The sequence below is a fragment of the Trypanosoma rangeli genome (genome assembly GCF_003719475.1).
Source record: "Trypanosoma rangeli strain AM80 chromosome Unknown Tra_15.4_contig_00268, whole genome shotgun sequence".
NCBI lineage: Eukaryota > Euglenozoa > Kinetoplastea > Trypanosomatida > Trypanosomatidae > Trypanosoma > Trypanosoma rangeli.
In genome coordinates, this window is record NW_021706010.1 from 4,374 (window position 1) to 16,400 (window position 12,027).

A 12,027-nucleotide genomic window follows, 5' to 3' on the forward strand; every position below is an offset into this window, starting at 1 on the left:
GTCCAACGAGCCCCTCACAGGGTCCATCGTGGGCGTCTCGGATAACAGCTCCAACAACGGGTGCCAGGTGACGGAAAGTGAGCTACCGTTTACTGTGCAGCTGTTTGACAACCGCGCGGAGTACGTGTTCCGTTACCTGCAGGTGTTCACCGCAGTCTGCGCATCCTTTGCGCACGGCGCGAGCGATGTGAGCAATGCGATGGGGCCGTTCGCCGCCATCTACGCCATCTATAGGACTCAGACGGTGGTGGCGGTGAGCGATACGCCAATATGGATCTTGTTCCTTGGCGGTGGTGGGCTTGTGCTTGGTCTTGCGACGTTCGGCGTGAGGATCATGAGGCTGCTTGGGGAGCGCATCACGACGATCACACCGAGCCGCGGTTTCTCTGCGGAGCTTTCGACCGCGCTTGTGGTGTCGTTTGCCTCCGGCTACGGCGTGCCGATCTCTTCGACGCACTGCATCACCGGCGCTGTGGTTGCGATCAGCATGGTTGACGTTGACTTCTTGAAGCTGCGCTGGATCATTATTGCGAAGCTGTACGCCGGATGGATTATGACCCTGGTCATTTGCGGTGCGTTCTCCGCGCTGTTCTTCGCACAGGGAATCTACTCCCCAAGCCGTGCAATGTAGGTCTGTGAGGGCCGTAGTTATTTACTTTATGTATTTTGAGGTTGTGTGTGGGTTGCTATGATTTTTATTTTAACGTTTTTTGTTTTGTTTTACTGGTAGGATTTTTTTCATTTATTTTTTGTTGTTTTGTCGCTTAGGTGGTTACCCTCTAACTCTCTACTTTCATTTTTTTTAATGTTTTTTTTTTTTGGTTCTAATCGTAAAATGTATTTATAGGAATAATTATGCTAATTTGTTTAAAATTTATGTGAGCTATATGTCATGTGTTAGTGCGTGCGTGCATATGGTTTACTGCAGGCGCTTGTGTGCAGGTCGAGGTCCTTGTTAGTGTTACAGCTGTGTGAGTTTTTGCCGTTTCGCGGGTGGGCTGCTTGAGGCACCGTTGATGGTCGTGTTTGGTGTCTTGGGGAGCTTTTTTTTTCATCGTTTTTAACGGTGATTCAGGAGGCTGCGACCAGGCGGGGGAACCTCTGCACTGAGGGCTTAGTTTGCGTGTAGGACCGAAAGTCATGCCAAACCGATTCTCATTTTTGTGTTTTCCCATGGGTGCTGCTGCCCTGTAAAACTGTGTCAATAATAATGAGGGGGGGACGGCATGTGTAAGGAAGGTAGTAGTGAAAAAACTTCTTTTGTTTTTGTTTAATGGTATTAATGAGTTTTATGTCAATGCCCACTTTTTTTTTTTTGTGAAATACTGCCACCCGCTGGATGTTGCACAACAGAAGTGTCGCGCGTGCACGTGGCTTGGGAGGTACTTGGCGGTATTTTCATATATATATATTTTTTAAAAATTCTTTTTTTTCATTTTTTTCATTTTTTTTTGTTTCCTTTTTTTTCTTTTTTGTTTTGTTGAGCTGTGTGCCTCTATTGCCGTGAGTTATTTGTGCAGCTGGAAGTAACTTGCGCCTACTAACCCTGGCCGCCCTCTACTCGATGCTTTCTCGTTGCTGTTTTGTCTTTGTAGTGTGATGTTGAAGTATGTACGTGTTGAAAAGGCGCATCCTAAGAAGTCGCGCGCTGTTGTAATGCCCCGCTGCGAACGAGGTAGTGGAACCCCGAAGGACCCTTTTGTGCTTCCTCTGCGAGAGAGTCCAAATAGGAGTAAATGCTACCACTGCGTTGAGGAGCACTGCTATTGCCACTGGATGATGCAAAGTCTGGTGGATTGCTATGCGTCGTTGCCAGTGACAAGGCAGGTGATGCCGCGTCGGAAGAGGGAGCTTTGTGCCAAGTCTATTCTTTCTCCCTTTGTGTCGCGTCTTGTGCGGATCGCGAAGATTACGTCGCAGGATACTTTTTATGATTTGGGGTGTGGGAACGGAAGTGTTCTTTTTCAGGTGGCTTTGATGACTGGTGCGCGTTGTGTTGGTGTGGAGATTAATGAGCACAACGCAACTGTTGCACGGGAGGCGTGGCGCCGTCTCGAGCCAGTTATTGAGACCCGACGTGGGAATGCGGTGAGGGTTGAAATTATTTGTGGCGATTTTTGCTCTCTGATGAAGGACGAAACGTTTTTTGGTTTGTCTCCGGTGGTTTGGGCAGCTAATCTCCTTTTGCCGAATTCAGTGAATCATTATTTGTCCGAGCGCTTTCGCTTGCTTCCGAAAGGAAGTCGTGTGCTTTGCCTTACGGACTTGTATCCACACAGCAGGTCTGTTGCTGCGTTACGCGACGCTGACGCATTTGAGAAGTTTGCCATGACAGACTTTAGGTGGCAGGCAAATAGTGTTGAGTGGTGTGATACGGAAGGCCCATTTTACATGTACACGAAACGCACGTGACGGCACACAACACGAAATTAAATTTGAGAGGAAATCACACACGACAAAATAGAATCAATCAAACAAACACAAGGTAAAAAAAAGAAATGCGTTTTTCAATGCGGTGTATTGGGGGGTTTCTCCCTTGTTTTAGATTCACGGTGTACATCAATGTTCTTGACTATTGAAGGGGTGTGGGTGTGGGTTAAACACCTCCGAGGCGAAGCTGTGCTGGGGTTATGTGTGGGTTGTCTTCATCCACTTTTTTTTTCATGCATTCCTCATTTTGCTTTTTTTTCGACTTTGATATCTTTTTCTGGCAGGCCAGCACAGATGCTGTTTGTTGCCTCGGAGGGTAAATCGCGACTTATTGACTTAGAGACGAAGGCTGTACAGAGGACATGCACGACGAGCCACATTGAAAGGCGAGGGTTGACGTACTGTGCGTCGTTACGGGCTGTTATTGCACACCAGTCACGAGGTTGCTCGTCTTTTTTTTCACCCAACACACAGCAGCCCTTGCAGAGAAGCTTTACGTTGGAGTCAATCGTGTCCTCCGCATGCACCGTTGACGGTGTATTTCTTATTGGTGGAACAGCAGGAGGAAACTTGTATGTGTGGAACACACTCACAGGGCAACTGCATCATCTTGTTAGGGCCCATACGCGTCGTATAACAGACATCACTATTTCCTCTGACCAGTCCTTACTCGTTACGGCCTCTGAGGATTCTGTGTGCAAGACCTGGACGTTAGCAGGTTTGGTAAGCCGGGGGGTGAGGACAATCACTCCATGCGCCCTCTTTAATGGGCACACCCTAGCGGTGAATACATGCTCTTTTATGGAAAGCGGATTTATGGTTGTGACGGGGTCGGCCGATCGCACCTGTCGCATATTTCATGCATTAACTGGTCGACAGCAACTCGTAATCACTCTGGATGATGCACCGACGGCAGTACGATCCTCGCCAGATGATGAGATGATTCTTATTGGCTCTGCGAATGGCTCACTCTTCTTTGTCAATTTATATGAAAATGCTTCACAGCAAAGTCTACCAATAAATTTGCATAGTCGCGAGGAACGCGTTACGGAGCGCAAAGTGTTTCAGGATGGACATGGTGGTGCCATTCTGTTTATTTGGTTCGACGCGGCACGTCCGGGATACGCCGTTGTGGGAAGTGAAAATGGGACTGTGTTGTGGTGGAACATTTCTACAAAAGCGGCGCACAGCGAGGCATTCCCCCGTTTCTCCGGAGGCGTGTTGAGTATTTGTTATGTGCCTAGGGAGAGCTTGACGACCCCGCCATGGCCTTGCGTCGGCCTTATGAAACATCCACTTGACCCGTCTTCTACGGACTACATTGTCCTCTCCGCACCGACTGAGCACGCTGCGGTAGAGAAGCCCTGCGTGACACCGCCACAACGCCGCTGCCGTGAATCGGACGCTAATGCTGAGGATGGTGGTGAGGAGACGAATGTGAAAATGGAGGAGACAAGTGACAGCCAGTGCCGTTTGAACGCGATCCGGCGCCGGAGAGAGAAGAATGATGAGTTGCAGACTCTTCGAGATCGACTAAAGGCAAAACTGCAGATGCTAACGGCTTCCCAAGGCAGTGCGAGATAAAAAAGGGGTTAAAACAATGGGAGCAGCAGTTTTTTTTTTTGGTTTTGAATGCGGGGGCGATTTGGTGTTGTCCTGAAAGTGTTGATTACATTTTATTTTTTAGTGTTTCATTTTATTTGTTTTTTGGTCGTCCCTCCTTTTCCCCTTTCAGTTCATTTTAGCACGACCCTTTTTTTTTCCTTTTCTTTCTTTTTACTGCTTACACTACATGTATACGTGTAGATGGCGATGAATACATGCTAAGTGGATCAACACGCTGCTTTCATGAGGAGCAAGAGCGTTCCATCCTTTTTTGTGAGCCGGCAGCTTACATGAACTCATTGCTTGTGCTCGTTGTGGACGGCTCAAATGAGGATAACGAGCACGATTTTTTTTTATTGCCCCAAACCGTGAGCTTGAGCCGTACGTGACGGGAGTTCCTCCATGCGAACACGAGGGGCTCAGCAGCGCATAATTTGACGCATGTCGCAGAGCGTTGTGCGAAGGCATTTATTATGCGGCAGTAATCTTGACGCGATGTTCACGTTTACTGGGGATGATGTACGCATTGAGTTAACTCCGTGCAGTTGTGACGGCAGTGCTGATATGCCGTTGCTTGGATTTGTGTAGTTGCTGCGTCCTGGGAGGTGTTCACTTCATGTGCGTATCAGGGTGGCGAGAAGTACGGAACAGGCGGCAATTTTCTTTTCTTATGTTTCAGGTGCACTTATGGACAGTGAGACGGCGGCATTATGCCTGGTGTCGTCTTCAGCGTGCCTATGCGGCAGCCAGAATTATGTCTGGACACGACTGCACGGGCCTAGTCTCTCCGGTGGGTCATCGTGTCTTGAACAGTTTAAAGGTGATGAAAACGTGTCACGGTCGTTTTTGGAGGATATCACTCTTAGAAAGAAAAGGGCTGCCTGCGACAGTGTCGAATTTCAGAGGCAGTTAGATGGCGCTCTTTTGTATGTTGAGACATAGTTGGGGATTATGTCCCGCTTTTACATCTGCATGCCTGGATCCGAGCTGCTGACTGTTGCGAGGGCCCTTCAAGTCGTCACCACAGCGGCTGACGCCGCGAGCGGCTTTCTCACCTTTTTGGAGGAGGAGAGGAATGACGCGTTGGTGGTCTTTGACAGTATTGTGACTGGTCCCCCACTAAGATTACTTAATGAGGAGAGAGAATGTCGCCTTTGGCCACGTTTGCAAGAGACTGAGGGAGGTGTACTCCACTCCTTTCAGCATTTTCTTCCACTACAACTTGGGCGGCTTTAGGCGGATGGTTTTGTAAATGAAGTTCGGTTGGACTTCGCGTCTCTTTGTGTTTTGTTATTTATGCGAGTAATGTAGTGTGCGCTTGAAATCTTGATGGAGGCGCTTACCACGCATGGGCGCCATGCGGACTTCACTGCGGATAACTGCATTTCACTTTTACGTGCTCTCATTACTACGGCAAATTTGGCCTTCCTTCCTGCACGCATTCTCTGTGTTCGTGACGTTAGTTTGGTTGTGATGGAAGTTTCTGCCATTGGTGACGCCTCAACAACGTTTGAGTCTGCTGCGACGCAAATGATGGGGGAATACCGTTTTTATGTCTCTTGGGTGGAACAGAGTTAGCGTAGTTGCTGTTGCTATTGGTATTAATAGTGAACGTCGTGTATGTTTTTTTTTTCTTTTTTTCTTTGCTCTCTGCATGAATCTTCAATTACTGTTTTGGTTTCCATTAATTTGCTTTTTACGTTGAGCGGACGCGTTTTGGTGTGCATTTCTGCATACCGTTGTTTATGTCTTTATTTTAATTGCTCCGCCTTCAACATGACGTGTTGCAATTCCTTTTTTATTATTCTCATTGCTTCTTCACGGCTTTTATTCTTTTTGGTGTTTTTCTTCCTTGAAGTTTGTGGTGCCTCCGTGCGACTCTTTGTGGCGCATCACCTCTGTGGGGCATGTCTTTGCAGCCTCGGGGTGATGATGATGCCGCGTACAACGCGCGAAAGCTGGCGCTGCTGCCAGCGCTAATCGGAATGAAGGGCCTTCTGAACCACCATATAGCCTCCTTTGACCACCTCATAAACGTGGAGCTGAAGCGAATTCTTCTGAATGAGTCCAACAGAGAGATCAAAAGCGGCATCGACCCGGACTTCTCCATTCGATACACAAATATCCGCGTTTGCCGACCGCGCGAAATTGTGGGGAAGGGACAGTTGCCAAAGCCTGTTTCTCCACATGAATGCCGGGTCCGTGATCTCACTTATCGTGGAGACATGATTGTGGATGTTGAGTATACTGGCCGTGATCGTGCCAAGCGACCGTGCATTGAGACCGATATTAAAATTGGAACAATTCCCATAATGTTGAAATCGAGTTCATGCAATCTTTTTGGCAAGAGCCGTGAGGAGCTGGTTGCGATGCGGGAGTGTCCACTTGACCCTGGTGGGTACTTCATTATCAAAGGAGTGGAAAAGGTGTGTCTGGTGCAGGAGCAACAAAGTAAGAATCGTGTCATTATTGAGGCGGATGACAATGGCAATATTGTGGCCCATGTGCAGAGCAAGACACACTACTCCATCTCCAAGTGTTCCGTGACGTTTAAAAAGGGGCGCATTGTTATGGTGCATCGCTCGTTTAAGGAAGATATTCCTATTGTGGTGATGCTGAAGGCTCTTGGCATGGAGAGTGACCAGCAGATTGCTCAGCATATTGGCACAACACCTGCATTTGAGAGTGTGTTGTTTGCCTGTTTTGAACAGGCGGATGCCCTGGGAGTTAAGACCCAGGATGATGCATTACACTTCATTGGGGAAAGGCGGAAGGAGACCTCATGGGAGGTGGATGACGCACAACAACGACACATCCAGAAATCAAAAGCGGACAACGCGGCGGAGTTTTTGGGGAATGTTCTTTTGTGCCACATTCGAGAGGGAGAAGTACAGCGTGACTGGAACTTTCGCCACAAGGCACTCTACGTTTGCTTCATGGTAAGACGCATGATTGAGGCAAGTGTGGACTCCTCTCTTCTAGACGAACGTGATTTTTACGGCAATAAACGGTTTGAGACAGCAGGAACATTGATGGGCCTCTTATTTGAGGACCTCTTGAAGCAATTTAATCGTGTAGTGAGAACCGCCGTGGATCAGCAACTTTCCAAGAAGGACACAACAAAGCCTTTTAATTTGAAGCAGCTTATGGAAAGTAAATTAGAGGTTATTCAGAGCGGGATGCGTGTGGCTTTGAGTAGTGGCCGATGGGAACTAAAACGATTTAATATGAGCCGTCAAGGCATCACACAAGTGCTTTCACGACTTTCTTATATTGCCTGCATTGGTATGATGACCCGTCTAGCCTCATCGTTTGAAAAGAGTCGAAAAATTAGTGGGCCACGCTCACTGCAACCAAGTCAGTGGGGGATGGTGTGCCCATGTGACACCCCCGAAGGAGAAAGCTGTGGTTTGGTGAAAAACTTTGCCATTTTAAGTCAAGTGACGTTGGATATGGATGACTCTTTTGTCAGGGCGGCAGCGCACAATTTGGGGGTGGAAGAAGTGGACTCCATCAGTTCAAGGGAATTTCTTAATTATTACACGGTGTTTCTAAATGGAACGCTGATTGGCATTCATCGTTACCCCAACCGTCTCTGCAGGGGGGTACGTTTACTGCGAAGATCAGGAAGATTACATCCTCATGTTTCTATTGCCATCAACGACCGTCAGAAGAGTGTGCAAATTGGATGTGATGGAGGAAGGATCGTCCGATTGTACATTGTGGTTAACAACGCAAAGCCTGCCGTTACTTCAGCGCACCTGGATCAGTTGTCTGCTGGAAAATGCTCCATCAATGACTTTTTGGCCGAGGGATTGGTGGAATTTATTGACGTCAATGAGGCCAATGATTGTCTTATCGCCGTCTATTTGAAAGACATTGAAACATACACCACACATTTGGAAGTTGAGCCACTTTCTCTCTTGGGAGTTGTTGCTGGCATTATTCCATTTCCACATCATAATCAATCAGCTCGAAATACGTTTCAATCAGCGATGGGTAAACAAGCGTTGGGCACAATTGCGTACAATCAGTACATTCGAACGGACACTGTTCTTATGATTGGTGCCTACCCTCAGCGACCCCTTTGTCGAACGAAAGCCATGAATCTTACCAACTATGAAAAGTTGGGGGCCGGTATAAATGCCATGGTGTGTGTGATGAGCTACAGTGGGTACGACATTGAGGATGCGCAGGTGTACAACCGCTGTTCACTGGATCGTGGCTATGGTCGCTGCATCGTTCTTCGAAAGCACGAAGTAGATTTGGAACGGCTCCCAAATGGGGAGTACGACATTGTACTCCCCCCTGATTCCAACACCGGCAAGTGCAAGGCTCTTAACAGCGATGGTATTGCCAGCAAAGGTGCTCTTGTTCGTCAATTTGACATCTTAGTGAATAAGTATACCCCAGTGGCGTCATCGGAACCCCGACCTAATCCTCTTGTTTACAAGTATCCACAACCTGCTGTTGTGGACCATGTTGTTATTTCCCCTCCTGGGGACTCCGAGCGCTCGATGGATGTGGAACAGAAAATTAAGGTTGTTACACGAGAAGTTCGTATTCCGGAGCCGGGCGATAAATTCTCCTCGCGACATGGACAGAAAGGAGTTGTGGGTCTTATTACCGATGGAGTTAACATGCCTTTTAACGAAAAGGGCATAAGTCCAGACATGATTATGAACCCCCATGGTTTTCCGAGTCGAATGACGGTTGGTAAACTTCTGGAGTTGGTTAGCTCAAAGGTAAGCGCTCTGACGGGTAACTCTGGCGATGGCACGGCATTTGGCGGCGACAACGCGGAGGATTTGGGTGCGCAACTGTTAAAGAACGGATTTAACTATCATGGGAAAGATGTGTTTTACTCCGGTATTACAGGGGAGATTATGCAGGCATATGTGTTTTTTGGCCCCATTTACTACCAACGTCTTAAACACATGGTTACAGATAAAATGCACGCTCGTGCCACTGGACCTCGTTCACTGTTAACCAGGCAGCCAACAGAGGGCAGATCTCGCAGTGGTGGTCTTCGTGTTGGTGAAATGGAAAGAGATTGTATGGTTGGTTATGGGGCTTCAAATCTTTTGAACGAAAGACTTCTCCTTAGCTCGGACCTTTTTACTGTGGATACATGCCGCTCTTGCGGCTTTTTGGGCTACTGTGGTTATTGTCCTTATTGTAATACAAGAAACACAGTCTCACACGTGAACGTGCCCTACGCGTTTAAGCTACTTCTACAGGAGCTTCAAGGGATGGGTATAAGCACACGGCTTTCATTAGATTTTATTGGACGACAATAACGAATCGTGTAACTACCTAATTTATCTATCTATGCAGGCTCATGTGTAAGTGTTCCTTCTTTAGGCGATTCTTCACTTTAACACGGTACGAGAAATATGCTTTCTTTGAACTTGTTTTTGTCTTTTTGTCGTTTTTCTTCCTCTTGCCACCTTTTTTTTCTTTCTCTCTCTCTCTCTCTGTGTGTGTGTGTGGGCGTTTATTTATGCTTTATTTTTCTACGAGTTTTTACCCCTTTTGGTGTGCATAACTTTATTATACGTCAAGACAAATGAATGTAGATGAATAAGCGTCGTTCTCATCGATTGGGTCGACTGCTGCACCTGCCTAAAGATGATGACGCTTTTTTACGTTATCTTCGGCCTCTTGGTGTGGGATTTCATCCGTTTTTGCGGTCCCAACAATCTCCTACTGCGTCTCCATTCTTCTCGCTCACCACATCTGCAGACCTCGGACCCTTGTTTCCTTTGGCCATCATTCCAGACGTGGCTGTTTGGACGGTCGCTGCTTTGCACGATGACGATGTAGAAGGGTTGATGCCCACACAGGAGATGTGCCTCTCTCTTCTTCCTCCGGCAACTCCCAACTTCCTATGCGATGCCTTTTATCTGTCACTCTATTTTGCTCTCAATGCCTACCGACAGACATCAAGGTGGTCAGTATGGCAACAACAGCAAATGTCTTTAACCTCAATGAATTGCGATTATAGACACTGTGCAGTGGAATTTTTCAGGTTGCTCTCTCAACAAAGTCTAACCCCCCCACTGAACCTTTTCTTGTCGATGACTGAATACACCTTGACTCATTCGTGTCGATTATCAAGGGATGGTACGCAGGTGCAAAGGGATGGCCCCTTCTTTTCAGTCATACCTTTGGTTGATGCGACGCTTTCCACAGACGCCGAGGAGGTGAATCTCACCCTGGAAAGATGTAATGCGGAATGTGCTCACACGCTGCAAAAGTCATCTCATTTTCTCTTTACAAGGCAAAGTCAGCGGGGAGATTCCGAGAAGGCGGAGTTTTGGGTATTAAAAACGGCCAAGCACGTTAAAAAGGGAGACCACTTGGCACTGCAACATATGTTGTAAGCGTCCTAACTTCATTCCGCTTTTGAGGCTGGCGCGGATTCTCTTAAAGGCAGATGAACCCCCCCCCCCCCTTTCCCAATTAGCAGCTTTTTTTTTGTTTTTGAATACCAGCTGTGAATCGAGTGCTGCAATGACACTCATGGATGCATTTCATTGCCATCCGCGCTGAGGTGCTCGCGGTGGTTTGGTGACTATGCGGTCACCACTTAGACATCGGAAATAGCTTTCAACGAAACGAACCACAAACTAAGGGTAATTTCTTTTTTTTCAGCGGGTGAAATTACCCTGACAGAAGCGGTCAATGTGCAGTGCGATGGGACTAACACGGATCACTTTAAAACAACGACGAAAACAACACCCTCAAACGAAGGTAAAATAAAATGAAATGCCACCGTCAGTTGGAGGCGCTGACACTAGTGAAAGAAGACAGGGTTAAGCGCAAAAGTAGTCATGCATGTGGTGTTGCAATGTGTCTTCTTGTGTGTACTGATTCATGTCTAGTTGAAGCTATACCTTCTTTTTTCCTTTGAGTGTATCTTCACTTGTCCGGTTTGTACTTTTCACCGCGCGGGAGGGTTCTACTGAAGCGATAATAGGTCTCAACAAATCTGGAGAAACACTCATTTCATGAGGCCCTGCTTCCATCTTGAAGGGGTAAACAAAGGTTTTAACAGCTTTGACTCTTTTCGATACTGCGGTGTGTGGGGCACTCACTTGCTGACGCGGTGGTTCTCCTGCGCGCGCGCGCGTGCATGCCTCATGCCGTGTGGGTGACTTACTCTTGCTGTGGCTGTGTAGAGTAGTGTCTGTGTCTATTTTGTCCGTCTCTTTCATTCTCCCTTTTTATGAGTGGTTAGTAATCTGCTACAGCCCAAGCCAGCCATCACTACGAAGGAAAGCAAAATAATCAAGGAAGGAATGCCGGTGAGACGCGAGGGAAGGTTTCATGGCACTGAGGAGTTACAAAACTAATGTGCCACAAAGAGGAAGGCGTCCGGCGGGGCCAGAGGCTGATGGCGGCATTCAACACCACTCAGACGAGCGCTGGGGAGTGGAGGGAACAGAGTGCGCAGAGTAGGGAAAATGGCAGACGACCGTTGCCAGAGGGACCCTGCGGCTCTGTGTTGAACGCGAGGTGGAGCCGCTTCTTAGGGTTTCCTGAGGGCGAAGGGGCGGAAGTGGCAGTGCGGATGGAGGTGAAAGAGGCCGAAGGCCAATAATCGCAAGAAATGTGGAATTGCGAGCTGCGGCCCTCAATTTTTGAGGGCGATGACAGTAAAGCGTAATTCTGCTCACCACGTCCACGAGTGATTGTGCTCACCTCCGAGAAGGGGTGACTGCGTTCGCTGCAGGAGGGAACGGCTCTTACCGACTGCTGCATTACTGCTGAGGCGGGTCGGGTGTGGTTGAGCGTCAAATTGAATCTGCTCGACTTGTTCGACACTCGCGGGCCAACTTATTTTTTTTTTTTTTTTTTTAGGTGTAAACCTATTTTTCTGTCTTGGGACCGTATGGGATTGGGACGCCGGATGGGGCGGCAGGCTCTCACCTCCTCTGCCGGCTGCTGCACTGCGATGTCGCGGAACTCAATGTGGTTGTGTACTGG

The 12,027-nt window shown here is 47.9% G+C and overlaps 7 protein-coding genes and 1 pseudogene across 7 annotated transcripts in view, besides 5 other annotated features; 7 read left to right on the forward strand and 1 right to left on the reverse strand.

Annotated features, from left to right (window-relative positions):
- Nucleotides 1-45, forward strand: part of TraAM80_06926 (phosphate-repressible phosphate permease) — a gene marked incomplete at both ends in the record, with an annotated part of 1,332 nt that extends 1,287 nt beyond the window's left edge. The window contains one exon of the mRNA XM_029383748.1: nt 1-45. This exon is cut by the window's left edge and continues 1,287 nt beyond it. Within this exon, the coding sequence (XP_029236429.1) occupies nt 1-45 (45 nt within the window).
- A 154-nt stretch (nt 46-199) lies between these two features.
- On the forward strand, nt 200-631 carry TraAM80_06927 (solute carrier family 20 (sodium-dependent phosphate transporter); the record flags this gene model as incomplete). Its single annotated transcript, XM_029383749.1, has 1 exon — nt 200-631. The coding sequence occupies one exon, from the start codon at nt 200-202 to the stop codon at nt 629-631; it is 432 nt and encodes a 143-aa protein (XP_029236430.1).
- A 77-nt stretch (nt 632-708) lies between these two features.
- Nucleotides 709-761: a microsatellite.
- Nucleotides 762-796: 35 nt separating this feature from the next.
- Nucleotides 797-820: a microsatellite.
- A 602-nt stretch (nt 821-1,422) lies between these two features.
- Nucleotides 1,423-1,482: a microsatellite.
- A 117-nt stretch (nt 1,483-1,599) lies between these two features.
- On the forward strand, nt 1,600-2,412 carry TraAM80_06928 (histone-lysine N-methyltransferase; the record flags this gene model as incomplete). Its single annotated transcript, XM_029383750.1, has 1 exon — nt 1,600-2,412. One exon carries the CDS (start codon nt 1,600-1,602, stop codon nt 2,410-2,412), a length of 813 nt encoding a protein of 270 aa, XP_029236431.1.
- Nucleotides 2,413-2,724: 312 nt separating this feature from the next.
- TraAM80_06929 (WD40 repeat-containing protein) lies at nt 2,725-4,014 on the forward strand (the record flags this gene model as incomplete). The annotated part of the gene is made up of 1 exon (XM_029383751.1): nt 2,725-4,014. One exon carries the CDS (start codon nt 2,725-2,727, stop codon nt 4,012-4,014), a length of 1,290 nt encoding a protein of 429 aa, XP_029236432.1.
- Nucleotides 4,015-4,237: 223 nt separating this feature from the next.
- Nucleotides 4,238-5,592, forward strand: TraAM80_06930 (hypothetical protein; annotated as a pseudogene).
- A 66-nt stretch (nt 5,593-5,658) lies between these two features.
- Nucleotides 5,659-5,680: a microsatellite.
- A 262-nt stretch (nt 5,681-5,942) lies between these two features.
- On the forward strand, nt 5,943-9,335 carry TraAM80_06931 (DNA-directed RNA polymerase III 130 kDa polypeptide; the record flags this gene model as incomplete). Its single annotated transcript, XM_029383752.1, has 1 exon — nt 5,943-9,335. One exon carries the CDS (start codon nt 5,943-5,945, stop codon nt 9,333-9,335), a length of 3,393 nt encoding a protein of 1,130 aa, XP_029236433.1.
- A 279-nt stretch (nt 9,336-9,614) lies between these two features.
- Nucleotides 9,615-10,421, forward strand: TraAM80_06932 (uncharacterized protein; the record flags this gene model as incomplete). Its single annotated transcript, XM_029383753.1, has 1 exon — nt 9,615-10,421. The coding sequence occupies one exon, from the start codon at nt 9,615-9,617 to the stop codon at nt 10,419-10,421; it is 807 nt and encodes a 268-aa protein (XP_029236434.1).
- A 1,033-nt stretch (nt 10,422-11,454) lies between these two features.
- On the reverse strand, nt 11,455-11,802 carry TraAM80_06933 (uncharacterized protein; the record flags this gene model as incomplete). Its single annotated transcript, XM_029383754.1, has 1 exon — nt 11,455-11,802. One exon carries the CDS (start codon nt 11,800-11,802, stop codon nt 11,455-11,457), a length of 348 nt encoding a protein of 115 aa, XP_029236435.1.
- A 75-nt stretch (nt 11,803-11,877) lies between these two features.
- Nucleotides 11,878-11,899: a microsatellite.
- Nucleotides 11,900-12,027: the final 128 nt, after the last annotated feature.